Source organism: Papaver somniferum, unplaced genomic scaffold, assembly GCF_003573695.1.
Source record: "Papaver somniferum cultivar HN1 unplaced genomic scaffold, ASM357369v1 unplaced-scaffold_81, whole genome shotgun sequence".
In the NCBI taxonomy this organism is placed as follows: domain Eukaryota; kingdom Viridiplantae; phylum Streptophyta; class Magnoliopsida; order Ranunculales; family Papaveraceae; genus Papaver; species Papaver somniferum.
This window is the reverse complement of record NW_020651082.1, coordinates 8,889,415-8,907,376: the sequence shown is the minus strand read 5'-3', so window position 1 is coordinate 8,907,376 and position 17,962 is coordinate 8,889,415. Positions and strand designations below refer to the sequence as shown.

At 37.8% G+C, this 17,962-nt stretch overlaps 1 protein-coding gene across 2 annotated transcripts; it reads right to left on the bottom strand.

Moving 5' to 3' along the window:
* Positions 1 to 25: 25 nt before the first annotated feature.
* Positions 26 to 3,341, bottom strand: LOC113345582 (protein OSB3, chloroplastic/mitochondrial-like). 2 transcript variants are annotated; one of them, XM_026589352.1, is made up of 9 exons: positions 2,847 to 3,341; positions 2,611 to 2,755; positions 1,814 to 1,910; positions 1,634 to 1,722; positions 1,436 to 1,544; positions 1,164 to 1,261; positions 875 to 1,057; positions 662 to 797; positions 26 to 548 (listed from the first exon to the last, which is right to left on the bottom strand). In XM_026589352.1, exons 1-8 carry the CDS (start codon positions 3,221 to 3,223, stop codon positions 687 to 689), a joined length of 1,209 nt encoding a protein of 402 aa, XP_026445137.1. In that variant the 5' UTR covers positions 3,224 to 3,341; the 3' UTR covers positions 26 to 548; positions 662 to 686. The 2 variants fall into 2 exon arrangements, with proteins under 2 accessions (XP_026445137.1, XP_026445138.1); XM_026589353.1 differs by having other exon boundaries at positions 2,611 to 2,723.
* Between the last annotated feature and the right edge of the window lie 14,621 nt (positions 3,342 to 17,962).

Genomic DNA, 17,962 nt, shown 5'->3' with positions numbered 1-17,962 from the left:
GGAAAACAAATATATATAACCGGTATTTTTAATTTAACTTTGTTATTGGACGATTGAAAGCAGTGCAGTGGTAAAGTTCACATCAGTGACCTCAGTTCGAAACTACAAAGTTCTTTAATTGCTTTGAAAAAACAAAAAAGAACTTTTTGCTAATAAAAGGGGAAAAAAGCAAGCACAGTCCATAACGAAAAACCTAACGATTGCCATATATCACCATAAGCACAATTGTGTGACTGCTACCAACTAGGTTGGCCCCAACAGTCGATCTTCTGCAGGTGCATGACAGTCAAAATGCATAACTGGAACATCAACTCTTAGCTGAGATAGAAATGGAGGTCGGGCAGAGAAGAACCAAATAACACTGCTTTGAGAATTCTGATATTTTCTTGGTTGGTCTTTTATGTATACCCTTTCATCCTTGATAAGCTGTACAAATCCACATATATTGTTTAGTTTAGTTAGACTGTGCTACGTATCATCGCCCCTTCGCCAGCAGATTTAAAATCATCAGCCAACTCGTATTAGAACAAGAAGAGGCTGCAATGAACCTGGACCAAGCAAATACAAACGGTCATGTTAGATTTCTTTAACCAATCACAAAACAAACACATTTAAACTTTTCTAGCTATCTTGAAATTGGTTCTGTTAAGTTGTTTCAGACCTTCATTAAGGATTTCTAGCTATCTTCATAACCGCTTTGGAGGAAACAATTTTTGCAGCACCCAAGTTGGTGCATTACTAAGCCACAATGCATAGCCAGTGTCCTTTTGTAAAAAGTCGGGCTCCTTTATGTTGACCTAAGATATTGAACATCAAGCAATAAATACATATAGACAGACTAATCACAAACAAGGTAAAGGACTGGCCCACATACCTTTTCAGATCTGATGTCCACCCATTTATCTGGACTTTCAATTAAATTCATCCAGGACTCCTCTGTCTCATCTTTTGGTTTGCTTGCAGGAAGCAACTTCTCCGATACCCTAGTTGGTGAGCTATCAAGCCGCAATGCCTCACGTGTGTCCTTGTGAATGAAGTCTGGGGCCTTTACAGTAAGCTAAGAAATCCGGACAAAAAAAGGGAAAGAGAAGAATTAAAAGAAGTTCATAAGGTAAACATGCAGATAATTAATAACCGAAATCAAAAATAAATAGGATGATTACCTTACCAGATCTACTATCTGTCGACTCCAATTTCTTTTCTGAATTGATCCAGCTGGAACCAACTGGTTTTTGAGCACTGCTCAAAGAGTACTCCTCTCCTTCAAAGAACACCATTAGAAAATGTGAATGGAGGTAAGAGATCAAAAACAAAATTGGACAATTCCACATACGAGAAAATTTTTAAGTAAGCAAATAAATACACATTTCAAGCCCAATATTTTCGCACGAATTGCAAGAATCATAGTAGAGGCCACACTTCGATCGCAGCTCACCTTTTCCTGAAGTGATCTGAAGTTCTGAAATGGCCCATTTTGGTGCACTGTTAATCCATAATGGCTGGCCACTATCCTTGTGCTTGAAATCGGGATGTTTTGGTTTTACCTGGACTAGCATTAATTTTAATAATTATAATTTTTGCATAAAAGCCACAATATCAGTCATGTGTTGGGAGGAGATATGCAGATGTTTACCAGTCCATTGAGCTTATCCTTCCTGTAATCAGCCCACTGACTTGGGTTGTCAAACAAGTCTCTCCAAAAGGTATCTTTTAACGTATTGACTGAAAATGAAAAAAGAGCATTCAAACTTCTGCGAAAGATGTCAACAATTTGTGGTAAAACTGAAACATGATGAGACAAATCTGAATTTACCCGACTGGCCAGAAGTTTGTCCACCTTGCGTATAAGTTGTGTAGGTTTGGTTTCCTTGGAAGGGCTCTTTGATAAAACTTATGCTATGCGCCGTAACCTAACATGGTTATAACTGAATGTTAATGTCGTTTCATTCACAGGTTAAAGGCAATAACTTACACTGATTAGGAAATTAAGAATCTGCCTAACAAATATTGTTTGAATAATCACTAAAATGATTCCTTAGTCTTGACAACCTAGATTAACCGCAATATAAACAAAAAGCTGCGGTGAGTATTAGAAGCTCGGGAAAGATTAGCCAAACAATAGAAGAAGATTATGTTAGTTTGGATGAGATATGTCAAATAGGGCAGATCCAAATCGAACAAGGCTTAACCCACAAAAGATTGATTTTCCAATATATACAAATTTCGGTATCCTACACAACCCTTCTTTAAATACTTCAAGAGAATCAGGCTCCAAACAGTAAAGGAGCATATGTCAGATCTCAACAAATAAACTACATTAGCTGCTCACAGTCCCGGTTCGACTGAATTTATATTAATCTCTGCTCCTATAAACAAAGGAGGACACGGGGTCGTTTCCTGTAATACACCATCTAATGCATCACTTCTATAAACATTGGGACTCTAGTTTAAGAAAAATGTAACTAATGCTACTAGAAGACTACATATAATCAAAATCCTCAATCAAAATAACAAAGACTAATTCACTTAACCGGTCACTGAAATTTGTACAATGCATGGATTGGCATCATTATATGCATTTTGGTGATGGAGGGTTCAGCCAAACCATACCTGGATACCAAAATGACCATATTCTTTAACAAATTTTGGTGGAAGTGAAACTCCACTTAAATGCCCAGCTACATGAATTACGTCTTTTTCTTTCAAATGCTCAGCAGCAATATCTGCTAGACAACCTTTCAAGATTATGGGGATCCTAAGATGGACAAAATTGAATCATGCTCAATCCAAAGTAAACTAATACATACATTTTTGACAATCAGAATGATTAAAGTGCTAAAGCTTACCGAAGAAACGGAGCCGAATCACGCGAAAGAATAGCGATGAGCCTGGATTTTCCATCAGGATATTCATCTTGGAATTGAACAGGCATAGAAATTGAACCAATCAAGTTAATAGAATTAGTTTTGTTTGATTGCCAAGGTATTTCACTAGGTTTTGGCCAATCAAGATTACCCATATATTTCTGAGGTTGGAGTTTGTGATCAATTTCAAACCTAGAAAATTCCTTATCAATTTCATAAACTAGCAATTCGGATTCTGGCGATGGTGATGAGGAGGAGGAGGTGGAGAAGAGGTGAGATGATTGAAGAGCTATACATAGTCGTTTTACTGTTGATTGAGATGATGATAAATTTATTGCAAATGATTTGCAGACATTCATGGTGATTCAAGACTCTGGGGTTTATTAGGGTTTAAGAATTTTGTTTTTCGATGATCAAGAAAAAGGAAATTTCTCAATTTTTTTTAGGCCCGGTTCTGTTTTTTTCTGAAAATGAGGGTGTAGTTATCCTGCTATGCACGCACAGGATCTTCATTTGGGGCTATTTGTCTCGGGTGCTGGTGCCTCCCTCGCCTTAATTTGGCTTGAGTTGCTAGTTCTACTCGAGACGAACGTGTCTGTCTAGCTGGACGATATGTGTTGGCGTATTAGTGGTAGGACGAGGGGGAGTCTAGCTGGACGATATGTGTTGGCGTATTAGCGGTAGGACGAGGGGGAGATTGGTGCTTTGCCTTTTTACTCGATTGGAGAGTTAGCTAACACCCTCTGTCTGGTAGTAATAGGCTTAGCGAACCGACGTAAAACTCAGCCATGTCATCAGGAAATGAAACTCAAATCTTTAATAGTCGGACGGTATCCTCTGCAACTCGTCATGGTAATCTCTTTCGTTTTTAACATACCCAACTCGTGATGGTAATCTTTTTCATTTATAACATACCCCAATTTTTTTGGGATTAAAGGCTTAGTTTTAGGTTTTCGGTATAAAATTTTACACATAAAGGTGTTATAAAACCTTAAAAATAACTAAATTACCCTTTATTTTTGTAATCATCAAATTATCATTATCGTTATATTTTAGTTTTTTTTTTTGAATCAAAAATGACAAATCTATTAAAAATAGGCGATCAAAAAGATGACGAACTAAATAAAACAAAAATAGATGTTATCAACCGCAGTATTCTAATACATATGTAGGGGCCAAATATCGCACACACATATTTTGTGAGTGAGCGAGAGTTGTTCATTGAGATCCTAAAATAGGGGTCCTCTTAGCTGTATATGGGCTGTCATCCATTATGTAAATACATATACAAAGAGAAAGGCAGGAGAGAGAAAGGGAGAGGGATTACTGTTCTTTTTTATCTTCTTCCCCAAAAACTAGAGAGCTCCAAATACTCATTAATGCAGTCTCAATGTAACCCAAATGTAATTTTAATAATCATAGTGAAAACCCCTGGAAAATCCCAACAGTGGGAGTCTTGTGTTGAACCCCCTAAAAGACTCTTGGTCAATAGAAGTAGCACCAATGTGGTAGATACAAGTTTTGGTTAAGATGCTAAGTTTGCTGCTTTATCTAGAAGGTTAGAAGCTCTAGAATTGAATCAGCCTAAAAATAGGTCCCTTGTTGAACCTAGTAGAGCCTCCCTAGTCTCTAGTTGTGGAATAGAGCCCGATAAATCATTTTGGGAAGGTCAGGTTAGTGAGGAGCAAGCTCATGCTGTTTATAACAATGCTAGGTTTGATAACCGTCAGAAGTTTGATCCATATTCAGAGACCTACAACCCTGGTTGGAGAAACCATCCTAATTTTTCTTGGTCAAAAGGACAGAATCAAGGCCAGTCTAGTAATTCTCAGCCTCGCCCAGGTTTTGGTTATATTAAGAATCCTTCAGCTCCGGCACAGTTTCAGAACCCTTCAGGTAAGAAGATTATGAGTTTAGAAGAGTCTCTTGCTTTGTTGACTCGTAACACTGTGCAGTTTCAGCAATCTGTTGCTCAAGGTTTAGAAGAGAATAAGAGAATAGGTCAGGCTAACTCACAGGCTATTTCCGAGTTGAAAACCTAGGTTAGTCAGATAAATGAGTCTTTAAGAGAAAGAGGTAAGTTTCCTAGTCAGACTCAACCCAACCCTAAAGGAATTAATGAAATAGGTGAAAGACCATCTGATCATGTGAATGCTATTAAAACCCTTAGGAGTGGTAGAGTGATAGACAACAAGGTTTCCATGCCTGATAGTTAACATGCTGTAGTTCACCCTTCTGAACCAGAAAATGAGGAGACTGATAGAATCTCCAAAGAGACCAATGTGGGTCCTGATGAGCCCGACTTTGTTCCCAGAGCCCCGTTCCCCCAGCTGCTAGTTTCGACTAAGAAGGAGTTCAACTGTAATGATATATTGGAGGTTTTTAAGCAGGTAACTATCAACCTTCCTCTACTCAATGCAATTAGGCAGATTCCCTCTTATGCCAAGTTCCTTAAGGACTTGTGTACGTGAAAGCGTAAGCTCACTGTCCAGAAGAAAGCCTTCATAGCTAGTCATGTGAGTTCTATTATTCAGAATACCACTACTCCTAAGTATAAAGACCCAGGGTCCCCTACCATTACTTGTACAATAAGTAAATATCGTGTTGAGAAAGCGTTGCTTGACTTAGGAGCCAGTGTGAACTTACTGCCGTACCATGTGTACCTTAAGCTAGGACTTGGTGAGATGAAACCTACCCAGATAACACTCCAGTTAGCTGATAGGTCCGTTAAAGTTCCTCGTGGTGTGATCGAGGATGTTCTCATAGAGGTTGACAAGTTTATATATCCGGTGGATTTTGTTATCCTAGATACCCAACCTATCCCTGACCCAGAGAACCAAATACCAGTGATTTTAGGTCGCCCGTTTTTAGCTACATCCAATGCGATCATTAACTGTCGAAATTGTATTAAGAATTTGTCTTTTGGTAATATGAATATTGAGCTGAACATTTTTAATATTAGTAAGCTACCCTCTGAACTAGATGACTCTAGCATAGAAGAAGTGAACATGATAGGAACATTAGTCGAGGAGTCATTACCAAAACACTTTGTTAGAAGATCCATTAGAGAAATGCCTGGCTCACTTTGGGATTGATTTTCATGATGATAATGTGATTAATGAGGTAAATGCTTTGTTAGATTCAACCCCTTTGTTAGATACTAGTAATGGATGGAAACCTAAGTTCGAACCCCTACCAGTTTCTAAGTCTACCCTAATTCCTTCGTTAGAAGAGCCTCCTAAGTTGGACCTTAAACCATTACCAGATATCCTGAAGTATGTGTTTTTAGGCCCGTCTGAGACTTTACCTGTGATTGTTGCTTCCGACTTGGATAGTAATCAGGAAAGTATGCTAGTAACCGTCCTTCAAGACAACAAGGAAGCTTTAGGGTGAACCATAGCAGACATTAAGGGTATAAGTCATACTGTTTGTACGCATCAGATCTATTTAGAAGAAGACACTAAACCTTCTAGGGAGATGCAACGTCGACTAAACCCCAATATGAAAGAAGTAGTTCGAACTGAGGTTCTTAAGCTGTTAGATGCAGGCATTATCTACCCTATTTCAGACAGTAAGTGGATCAGCCCCGTTCAGGTTGTTCCCAAGAAATCCGGTATTACTGTAGTCCGGAATGATAATAATGAGTTAATCCCAACTCGAATGACCACGGGTTGGCGTGTCTGTATTGACTATAGGAAATTGAACAAGGTCATTAGGAAGGACCACTTTTCCCTTCCCTTCATCGACCAGATGCTAGAGAGATTAGCTGGACATAGTCACTACTGCTTTTTAGATAGCTACTATGGATATAATCAGATCGTTATTGCCCCAGAAGACCAAGAGAAAACCACTTTTACATGTCCCTTTGGTACCTTTGCATATAGACGCATGCCTTTCGGGCTTTGTAATTCCCCTGCGACTTTTCAGCGTTGCATGATGAGCATATTTTCTGACATGGTAGAACGGTTCTTAGAGGTCTTTATGGATGATTTTTCTGTGTTTGGTTCGTCTTTCGATGAATGCTTGCATCATTTGTCATTAGTTTTGATTAGGTGTAAGGAAAAGAATTTAGTGCTTAATTAGGAGAAATGTCACTTTATGGTTCGTTCAGGAATTGTTTTAGGGCATATCGTATCTTCTAAGGGTATAGAGGTAGATAAAGCCAAAGTTGACCTTATTAAGACTCTACATGTCCCAAAAACCGTAAGAGATATTAGGTCATTCTTAGGACATGCAGGTTTTTATCGTCGATTCATTAAAGATTTTAGCTTGATTTCTAGACCTCTTTGCAAATTGCTTCCAAAAGATGTTAAGTTTGTCTTTGGTGATGCTTGTTTAGAGGCTTTTAAGAAGCTTAAGACTTTACTCACTACCTATCCCATAGTCCAGGCACCCAACTGGAACCTACCTTTGAGATCATGTGTGATGCTTCAGATTACTATTGGTGTTGTGCTAGGTCAGCGAGAAAACAAGTTACTTCATGTAATTTACTATGCTAGCAAAACTCTGAATGATGCCCAGTTGAACTATACCACTACGGAGAAGGAAATGTTAGCCATTGTGTTTTCCTTAGACCAGTTTAGACCCTATCTCTTAGGATCTAAGGTCATAATCTTCACCGATCATGCTTCTTTGAAGTATCTTCTTTCCAAGAAGAATTCTAAACCTAGATTGATTATATGGATCCTATTGTTGCAGGAATTTTCCTTAGACATTAGAGACAAAAAAGGTGCAGAAAATGTAGTAGCAGACCAATTGTCTAGGCTTGTTGTAGATACCCCAGATGATTCTCCTCCTGTTAGGGATAGTTTTCCTGATGAACAACTGTTCTTTGTCACCCAAGCGCCTTGGTATGCGAATATAGTAAATTATCTTCTGACTGATCGAATGCCCCAACATTGGGGTAAACAAGATCGTTCTAGGTTTTTAGCCGAGGTTAAGCACTTCTTTTAGGATGATCCTTATTTGTTTAAGTATTGTCCAGACCAGATTATTAGGAGATGTATACCTGAGAGTGACCAGTCCAGTATTATTTCCTTTTGTGATGATCATGCTTGTGGGGGTCACTTTAGTGCTAAGAAGAGTGCTGCTAAGATATTGCAGTGTGGATTCTACTGGCCTTCGTTATTTAAAGACTCCCACAGCTACTGTGTTACTTGTGAGCGTTGCCAGAAATTAGGAACCATTTCCCATAGGAACATGATGCCCTTGAACCTGATTCTAATTATTGAGGTCTTAAATGTGTGGGGTATAGACTTTATGGGTCTGTTTCCTAATTCTTTTGGTAACCTATACATCCTTGTCGCCGTAGACTATGTCTCTAAGTGGATTGAGGCGGTTGCGTGTAAAACTAATGACCATAGGGTTGTGATTGAGTTCTTGAAAAATAATATACTTACACGTTTTGGTACACCGCGAGCTATAATTAGTGATGGAGGGTCGCACTTTTGTAATGGGCCTTTTAGGCTTCTGATGAAGAAATATGGTATTACACATAAGGTAGCTACCCCGTATCATCCATAGACTAGTGGTCAGGTAGAGGTTTCCAATAGGGAGATAAAACCTATATTAGAGAAAACAGTTAATCCTAATCGGAAAGACTGTTCGTCTAGGATTACTGATGCCTTATGGGCTTACCGTACTGCGTTTAAGACCCCCATCAGAATGTCACCTCATCGTCTTGTTTATGGAAAGGCTTGTCATTTACCTGTTGAGTTAGAACATAGAGCTTATTGGGCTGTTAAGCAGCTAAATTTTTCATTTGAAAAGGCAGGAGCCCATAGGAAACTCCAGCTTAATGAGTTGGACGAGATTCGTATAAATGCTTACGATAGTGCGAAGGAGTATAAGAACAAAATGAAACTTGTGCATGATAGAAATATTTTAAGAAAGTTATTTTCTCCAGGTCAAAAAGTTCTTCTGTATGATACCCGCTTGCATCTTTTCCCAGGGAAGTTACGTTCTCGGTGGACGGGTCCTTTTATTGTTCGCACTGTCTTTCCTCATGGAGCTGTTGAGATCGAGACACCAGATGGTGGTAGTTCTTCGAAGGTTAACGGTCAAAGATTGAAACCCTTTTTAGAGCCCTTTCCTACAGGTGATGTTGAGGAGGTCCCTCTGGAGGACCCTGTTTACCCTTGATTGACCATCGAGGCAGTTGTATGTTGTATATTAGTTTTTGATTTTCTTCACCCAGGTACTATCTTTCCAACTTCTCCTCGTGTTATTTTACTTTTGGTACTGCTTTTTCATTAGAAACATTGAGGACAATGTTAGATTTAAGTTTTGGGGTGGGGAAAAATCTTTTAGTTGCAATAAATAAATTCCAGAGCCTAGAAATTTATGCGTATTTAGGGTTGACACTAACTAATCTAAGTGGATGGAAACATCTTGGTTGTAGGAGTTGAGGAACCACTCTGATTAGATGGAAACATCTGTAGAGTCTATTCATAAAAGCACAGAGCTCAAGTGTTAGAAATAACATGATAGTTGCACCATATCTCGTTGAGTCCTTTTCAATTTTTTTTCATTTTAAACTATGTTTCTCTAAGTGATTAGGTGGGGCACACGATTCAAGTTTTTATCACTGCTAGGGTGAATTAGAGTGAATGAGTTACCAAAGAAAAAAAAAAGACCAGACCAGTTAGACCAATCGGAATAAGTATTAACACTTGGATAGCAATACGCGTGTGTTCTCCCTGTTTCCATTGCCTAAGCAAGCGTGGAATGCAGTACCCGTGGGAACTATCGTGTAATCTGCTGACAAGAAGCATGCGCTTGGATCAAAAAAAATCTATTCATGCAGTTAAAAAAAAATGTTATGGTTCTTTGTAGTCAACCACTGGTTCCCTTGTATTTGCCAGTTTGTTGATCTAGATTTAAGTTATCGACCACTGGTTCCCTTGTATATATCAGTTGTGTTGATATTAGTCAGACCGGTATCTCAGTCCATTAGGATAGGTTCATTCTGGCAGTGGCCTTCAGACAGATATGTGAAACATCGATCATTTGGTTAACATGCATCATCTATATTTTTCTCTATTTCCATTTTCTTATTTTATCCATATGATTAGTTTGACTCCGAATATGATGTCCATAGTGCAACTATCTGAGTAGAGCTCTGTCACTTTATATGAATTTTAGTATGCTTGAGTGTAAACTCGTGTACAACAATTGGCATTTCGCATCAGGGTACTTCCTCCTGTAGTCAGTGATTGTATGCCAACCAAGGAGATTCTTTAGTGCCTTCCAAGGTTCGACATAGATAGCTAGGGTCTGGAGTAATGGTTTTGTGGGTACACCTCTGGTAAACCCTCCCGAGATTAACTCGGTTTTATTTTTGCTCGAGGACTAGCAAATAATAAGTTTGGGGGTATTTGATAGACGCATTTATGTGTCTAATTTGTACTCAATGTTTCGTATTGTTAGTACTCGTTTTCGTCCTTATTATGGTGTTTTGTGTATTTGTAGGTATTTATGGAAAATAATTATTGTTGGAAAATTCGGCTCGAAAAGTTGCACGGAGCACCCCCGGAGGACATTTATTATTCGGACTCTCATCATTGGTTAAGGGGCAACCCATGTTACCCCAAAAAAGGCAGATGCTATTCGCACCCCAGGATCGGATAGGGGGACACCATCTTCTTAAATTTGAATTTTCATTTTGGCGGGAAAACGAAGAACACTTCTGGCAGATTTTTGATCGTGTTCTAGGGAGATTCAATGGCTGATTTTTGGCAGGTTGTTGTGATATGCCTAATAAACATATTTTGGGCATTTGGTTCGGCTAGAATTGGCTAGATAATCCAAGAGATGAAAACAGGGGAGTTCGTGTAAGGAGAGGATAATCACGGGATTACAGTGAGTTTAGACTTGTGATGCACGTGTTTGGATAGATTTTGGTCGATGAAGTATCGTGTAAGAGTTAAACAAAGAATATTCAGCTGCTGTAGACGCGTGAAAAAATTAAAAAAGATTTTATTTCCTGTGAAAATTCGAGAGCAATAAAGAGAATATATTCGCATTCAGTGGAGATATATTTGGTCATGGCGTATATAAAAAGGCAGTTGGGAATCAGAGAAGGGGTGTCGAGACTTTGGGATAGTTTGGGGGTAGTTGCAGAACCATAGAAAAATTGCAGAGAAACTGCCGAGCTGCAGTCGGGAAGAAGAAGGTGAATAGTGTAATCAATAGTTGAAAACCGTCGCAGAAACGGTGGCCTAAACTTTCAAATTCAAAGATTTTGTCACAGTTTTGTAGCATTATTCCAACAATTAATAAAGTTTGCAACAGTTCAGTTATTGTTCTTCCGTTACAACGAGTTTTGTAACATTTATAATGGTTACAAACTCACAGCTTCATACCTTTTCATTCTTTTGATCATCTTTTGAGCTATGAACACCTATTTTGAGCACGTGAATAACATGAGGAGCTAAAATACCTGGTGACCGAGGCAACGGAGGAGCTATTCACTCATGTTTGATTGGTAAATTCTTTTTACAATTTCTTAATTATTTATTTTATTTAATTCACGTGGATCAAAACAAAAAAAAAAGGATAAAAATAGTTTTCTTAATTAGTTGTGAATCAGTTTGATGTTTTACGCTTAGAATTAATTCTTTGGTAAATCATGCTTAAGGATTACAATTTATTTTTTGGACACCTTATAGATTAATAAGTGATTTAATGGAAAAAGAGCTAGATAATAATTATGGAATATTTTTGTAACCAATCAACTTGAAGTAATAGTGAATCCGGAGCCTTAGTCCATTTTAAATCTTGACATCACTTTTTGAAAATTAATTTTCTTTATTCTTAAAATTTTTAATCTAAAAATTCATTTCCTTCACAAGTCTGAAACGAACCTTTTTACCACTATCATTACAAAAACTTTGAAAAACCATCAGTTTATCTGGTGATGTAAAATTTGACTAGTGATTTTGTTACATAACCCAACAACCCGTATTTTTTGTGTTCGTGGATCGGGAGCGCTAAGTTTTGGACATTCCTAATCTTATTATAAGCCAGTTTCCGAAATTAGAGCAAGTGCTTAATCGAGGCTACTCAGCACAAAGATAGCATACCATCAAGAATGTAGTAAAGGTTTTCAATCTAAATCTTTTGTCATCCTATTAAGTTAAAAGATAACTTATTTAAACGTTTTTCAGAGCCCTCACAGTTTTGCAAGAGATATTTCGACATAATTATTGATATCCGATTGAATGAACATCTGATTCTTTTGTCATCCAATATGCTGATAGAAAAACGGTCTTGTACATTAGGTTGCAGCAATTATCGAGTAAATTCAGCCCAAAATTTTCAATCATGTAGTAAACTAAGAACTATCGGGGCTTAGCCTTCATCCAAACTTTTCCTCTTCTCTCTCTTTTCTCTCTCCAAAAGAAGAGAAAAAAAACCCAAACTCTCATCAACCTCTTGCTTAGATTAGGTCCTTTTGGATCAGATTTGAGCAAGATTTCATTTCTTTTTTTAATTTTAGTCTTTAGTTAATCAAATAAAACGTGTTTTCTATTGTTTTGACGTCTTTCGGCATATTTCTTCGTCATTTGGGACAATTTTTCTTCGTCATTTTGGACGATTGTGTCTTCGCTTTACGGGCGTTTTTTTCAAATCTTCATGGTTGGATCGTAACTTGCTGCTCTCGGTTCAAAAATATCGATCATTCAACACGGTATCGTTTTGAATCTATTTTCAACATAAGAGATTTAGGGCATCCAGGTTCGTTTGGGTATACAAGATTATGGGCGAAGTACTCCTTTCTTTCAGGAGCATCTCTTATCAAAGAAGAAAAAAATCATATTAAATGGTCGGGATTGACTTCGGATAATACCATCATTTTTCCTACTACATAAACAAAAAATGGGTATCTTTACGGTTTATCGCCCTTTCTCTTCGCGATATACTTGTAATTGGTATCATTAATTGTATTAGGGGTTTAATCATCTTTATTTTGATGTTTTTGTTATTCTTGTAAGCGATCATGTAATCAGTATTTTGATTTGAATGAATCGAAATATGTTGATTGACCAAAATAAAATAAAATTGGGGCTTAAAAAGTCTTGGTCTTTTGGGGGCTTTATAGGGGTCACCAAATAGTAATTGGGACACCCCCTATCAAATATTTTATATAATGACTAATATGACCCCATATAATTTTAGATAATAAACTTGAATAACATTATTAATCATGATTAACAGATCAATTAAGACTAATTTATCTCTTTATGTTAGGTGATGTAGACGAAATCAAAACAAAAAAAAAAATCAGAGGAAAGAGAAGAAGACGAAGAAGAGGAAAAAAAATAGGGAATTTTTTTGGAAATGAGTGATTCAAGCAAGACTTTTGATATAAGTGACCCTTCATCTTCAAACTATGATAACATATTAATACCCATCAACAATGATCAATTCATTGTTGATTTTTCAAATAATCATGAAATTTTTTCTCAAACTCAACATAACACTTATGAACCTTACTATGATTTCGAAGGACCAACCCAAGAAGAAGAAGAAATTGAAGAAACAAATGCTCAAGATTACCAGGTATACCTTTATTCTAGCTCCAATTTCAGTTTTTAAGCTTAGAGTGGATAGAAGTTTCGATTTTTTCTATCCGAAAACCCTAGGTTTCCAGCCGCTAGATACAATCACGGCTAGGAAACCATGGACTCCTGGCCGTTATTTTGTTACACGGCTCAGAGTTCATGAACTCCCATCCGTTACCAAATGTTATGGATGGAACGATGAACACTTTACTGCCGTAACTGATCAATTACGGCCAGGAATTTTCTACGTGCATGGGAAGAATTTAATACTATCAGCGGCGGTTAGGTTTTCAAGACGAAAGTATTAAATGATATTTGATGATGGCGACGTCTGGGTTACCCAGCCGTATATGTTTTTGCGGCTCTTTTTTTAAGCCAAAAGCTGACTCATCCAAATACAAAGTAACAAACGACCAAGAACTCCTAGACGTAAACCATTTACGGTTGGGAATATGACTGGTCGACCGAGCCGTGTAACTTTTGAAGGCTAGAATATCCCTTGTCGACCCAGACGTGTAGGTAATTACGGTTATACATCTACTTTTCGACCTAGCTGTTTACTTAGTGATGCTTGGGAATTCAGTTTCGACCCAGACGTTTCTTTGTATTTTTTGACAAGCGATGTGACTTATTTAATTTTATTATACATTGTACCGCATATTCCGGTGGAAGATAAATAGGTGGTTATGGAAGATCAACAAGTGGTTATGGAAGATCAACCCCCACTTATGCAAGTTTCCGAGGACACAAGTGCTCACTATGCAAACAACTATGAGTGGATTGATAATGAAGATGCAAAGAAGTGGGCTCGATCACAAGGGTTGAAAAAGATATGCATCATAGTCCAGAATAAACAATTTAATTACAGACAACAATTTTCAAATGGTTTGCGAGTGTAGTGGAAAGTATGAGAGACATTAGAAAAAGGGTATTAAATATAAACCAAAAACCACAAGGAAGAAGGGACGTTATACTACGAGGAAATGTGGATGTCCTTTTAATCTTCAATTTAAATATAACGATACAAAGAAAGTGTGGTTTATGACTAACGTCTCTGGTTATCATAATCATCCTATTCTCGAGAGTTTGATCAACCATCCTTATTCGGCAAGGCTCAACCTTTTAGAAAAGGAGTTAGTACGCGTGTTGAGTAAAAGACGCACAAGAACTATTGATATTCTTAGTGGCGTGAAGGTGTTAAACCCCTCAAACTCATCCTCATTGGAAGCTATCTATAACGAAAGAGAAAAATTTAGAAATGATTCATGGTAAGGTAGGTTTCTTATGCAAAAATTATTGTTCTTGTTTGAGGAGGCAAAGTACTCTACCGCCTATGACACGAATGAAGATCAGGAAGTGGAATATCTTTTCATCGTGAATCCGGATGTGTATAATTGACTAGATGCTTCCATCAAATTCTGTTTATGTGTTGCACGTATAAAACGAACAAGTACAACATGCCGATATTGAACTTTATTGGGAAAACATCTACCAAGTCTACATTTGCCATTGTGTTTTGTTTCTTGAAAGACGAGTCGAAGGAAAGTTATTTGTGGACATTTCAAAAGGTCAAGTTATTGTATCAAGAAGGTTATAATCCTAGGGTGTTGATTACAAATAACGAGAAATCATTGATGTGGGAATATCACGTGTTTTTATCGACGCGAGTCACCATCTTTGAACGTTTCATCTATGGAACAATGTGCAAACTAATTACAAGAAGGTTATTTTTCCAGCAAGGAAGACTGAAATAGAGGGGATTAAAAAAGTTTGTTAGTGCATGGATAAACCGTTATAGATATTTTGACAATCAAGCCACAAGCACGATGGAGTAGTCTCACTATCGGTTCAAAAGTAAGTTAAATGGTTGTGATGGTGGATTTGTTGTTGTTTTTGAAGCTATGATTGAATATTTCAAGCGTGATCTTGATAGAATTAAAGGATATTTTGAATGGAGCCGATCTAGAAGACTTGTCGATTACAGGGAGAACCCTTAGCTCCGGGGAATACATTTATGCGTTTCCCAATGGGCAATCCTAAAAATTATGGAGCAAGTGGAGGCGTGGGAGAACAATAATATTCCACCGGTATTGAGATGCAATTGTCCCATCAAGTCGGATTTGGGCCTCCTGTGTAAGCATATGGTAGCCAATTATCCCACAAAGATGATTCTGAACGAAGATATAGATCCATTTAGGAAACAATTAACATCCAACGATCCATTACCCAATCAAGGTCTTGGGGACGTGTTTTGCGACACCGACGCACACAAAGGAACTGTTTTTTGAAAAGTATGCTTCTTTATTACTGGCGCAAAGGAAATTTTGGTTGTGTGAATTGCGGAAATTCAATCGTCCATTCACTAGAGAAAAAAATTTTGAACCTACCAAGGTGAAGGGAAAGGGTAGGCCTTCGAACAAAATAAAGAAGAAAACAAAAGGCAGAAGCTAAGAGAAAGGTTCAAGAGGGTCCACAATTGACTCCTTCAATGCATAGAGATCTTTCGGGTTTTGAAAAGTTGAAAGAGTTGTACAAGGAGTCGAAAGATACGACTACAAACAAACATAAAAGAAAGAAAATGGAAAAAGGCGGGCCAAGTCGAGCTAGTGAAAAAAAAGAAGGTTAAAGTTCCCAAGAAGAAGGTGGTTGTTGCACCCCAAAAAGGTTCAAAAAGAAAAGTTAATAGTGGAGTCAAAATTAAAGAACCGGTTGTTCTAAACAAGGTTCGACAACAAAAGAAGGTAGTATAGTCCAAAGGAAAGTTGGTAGAGTAGTTGGTATGAAGCAATTAGTGAGAAGTCGAGGTAATGATGTCAAAGGAAAAGCACCGTTGGTCGAACCATCGCAAATCACCCCACAAATAGTTGTTAGTGGTGAGAAATAGATGGTTTATATCGTCGTAGAAGCAGGTATATCACCCCCTATAGATGATGAAGGTAATTATATCCGACCTACAAACACAATATACAAAAATTACATGCACTGTTTACCACATTTTATTCATCAAAACGGCAAATCCACTGACGATATTGCGGGTGACGGAAATTGTGGTTACCATGTGTTCGTAGATCAACTTGGACCCTTTGAGGATGCTAGAGATTGGAATGTATACCAAATTACTTATGTAAGGGGAAAATGTTTGCTTGAATTACGTGGTTTCCCCGAATTCTACAAGCCAATGATGAGATACGAAAGAGATGAAACGGAGGCGGTGCTAAATGAGAAGTTCCAAGCATTTGAACGGCGTTTAAGGGGAAACACTAAATTGACAAGTGAATATTGGATGACAATACCAATATGTGGCTATCTACACGCTAGCGCATTCCATTGTGTTATTCATTGCATCTCCTATAGAGATAATTTTACATATGCACCAACAAGACGTATTTTCACCGAAGATGAATCAACAAAGATAGTCACCAAGGCGTTTATGAACATGAGCCATTTTATCGGCCTTCAATTGAAAGAAGAATTCCCATTACCTCCATTAAGGAGGGGAGATGGTGGTGACAACGAAATATCATTGGATTAGTATACTAGGTTCGAAGAAAGATTTCAATTGTGGAAAGCATTGTAGTTATCGAGGGATGAACCTTGTATACTAATGACTTCCGATGAGGATGACTACGAAACTTCCGAGGATGATGACTATGAGTAAGTGTGGTGTGAAGGGTGATAATATGATAACAATGTTTTTTGAAGGGTGGTGATTATATAAACCTTTGTGTTTTGAACGTGGTTTGAACCTTTGTATTTTGAAACACTCATTATAAATGAACAATTTAATTTACTTTTATCATATGTTTACAAAACCAAATTTAGAAATGTTTACAACCAGGTTTTACGCCAACACGACCTAGCCGTGATGACCCAATGGACAAAATTTTCGCTAAATGACGGCTCAAAACCGAATCGTGGACGAAACACGTCTGGGAAAACCTAACCGTGATTGGAACAACGGCTGAGAGACCTCACCGTGTACTAAATTACGGCTGAAATACCTAACCATGATGCCCCAATGAACTGCTAAATTACCTTTTCGCATATTTACGGATGAAAATCCTACCTGTAAAAAAAAAATCATCCACTACGACCAACAATCTTGGGAACATCCTCATAAGATGATGACGAAGAACTTTGGGGAGTTTGGGAACCACTCGTCCAATCATCCTCGTCGTTAGTATAGAGATCATCCCTCGTTGGATTATGTAACTCCATAATCCTGAGCAGCGGTGTTTTTTGTTGGTCGCAATGCAAATATAAAACCTCCTCATGTTATGGTTCAGTCCCCTGGCTATCCATTTAGCTCGCTTGACCTATTTTCACATCCTTCAATCAATAGTGGTACATAAGTTGAGAAACGTATAAAAAAGAATAAATCATATACTTATCATACGTACCGTCATCGTAGCAATGTCACACATTGGTAGCTCCTGGGCTTCTTTGTCCTTTTCAGGGTTCCTAAACATATCAGAAGATTGGACCAATTCACTCAGAGTTATACAGTTACGGTTAGGAACTAACAAAAAACCC

Bases quoted from the DNA above. Each gene is read 5' to 3' on its own strand.
- LOC113345582 (XM_026589352.1), bottom strand. From the start codon at position 3,223: ATGAATGTCTGCAAATCATTTGCAATAAATTTATCATCATCTCAATCA. The intron at 1,545-1,633 runs GTAAACATCTGC...ATGCTAGTCCAG, and splicing joins AGGATAAGCTCAATGGACTG to GTAAAACCAAAACATCCCGA. The intron at 798-874 runs GTATGTGGGCCA...TCAATATCTTAG, and splicing joins TGGACATCAGATCTGAAAAG to GTCAACATAAAGGAGCCCGA.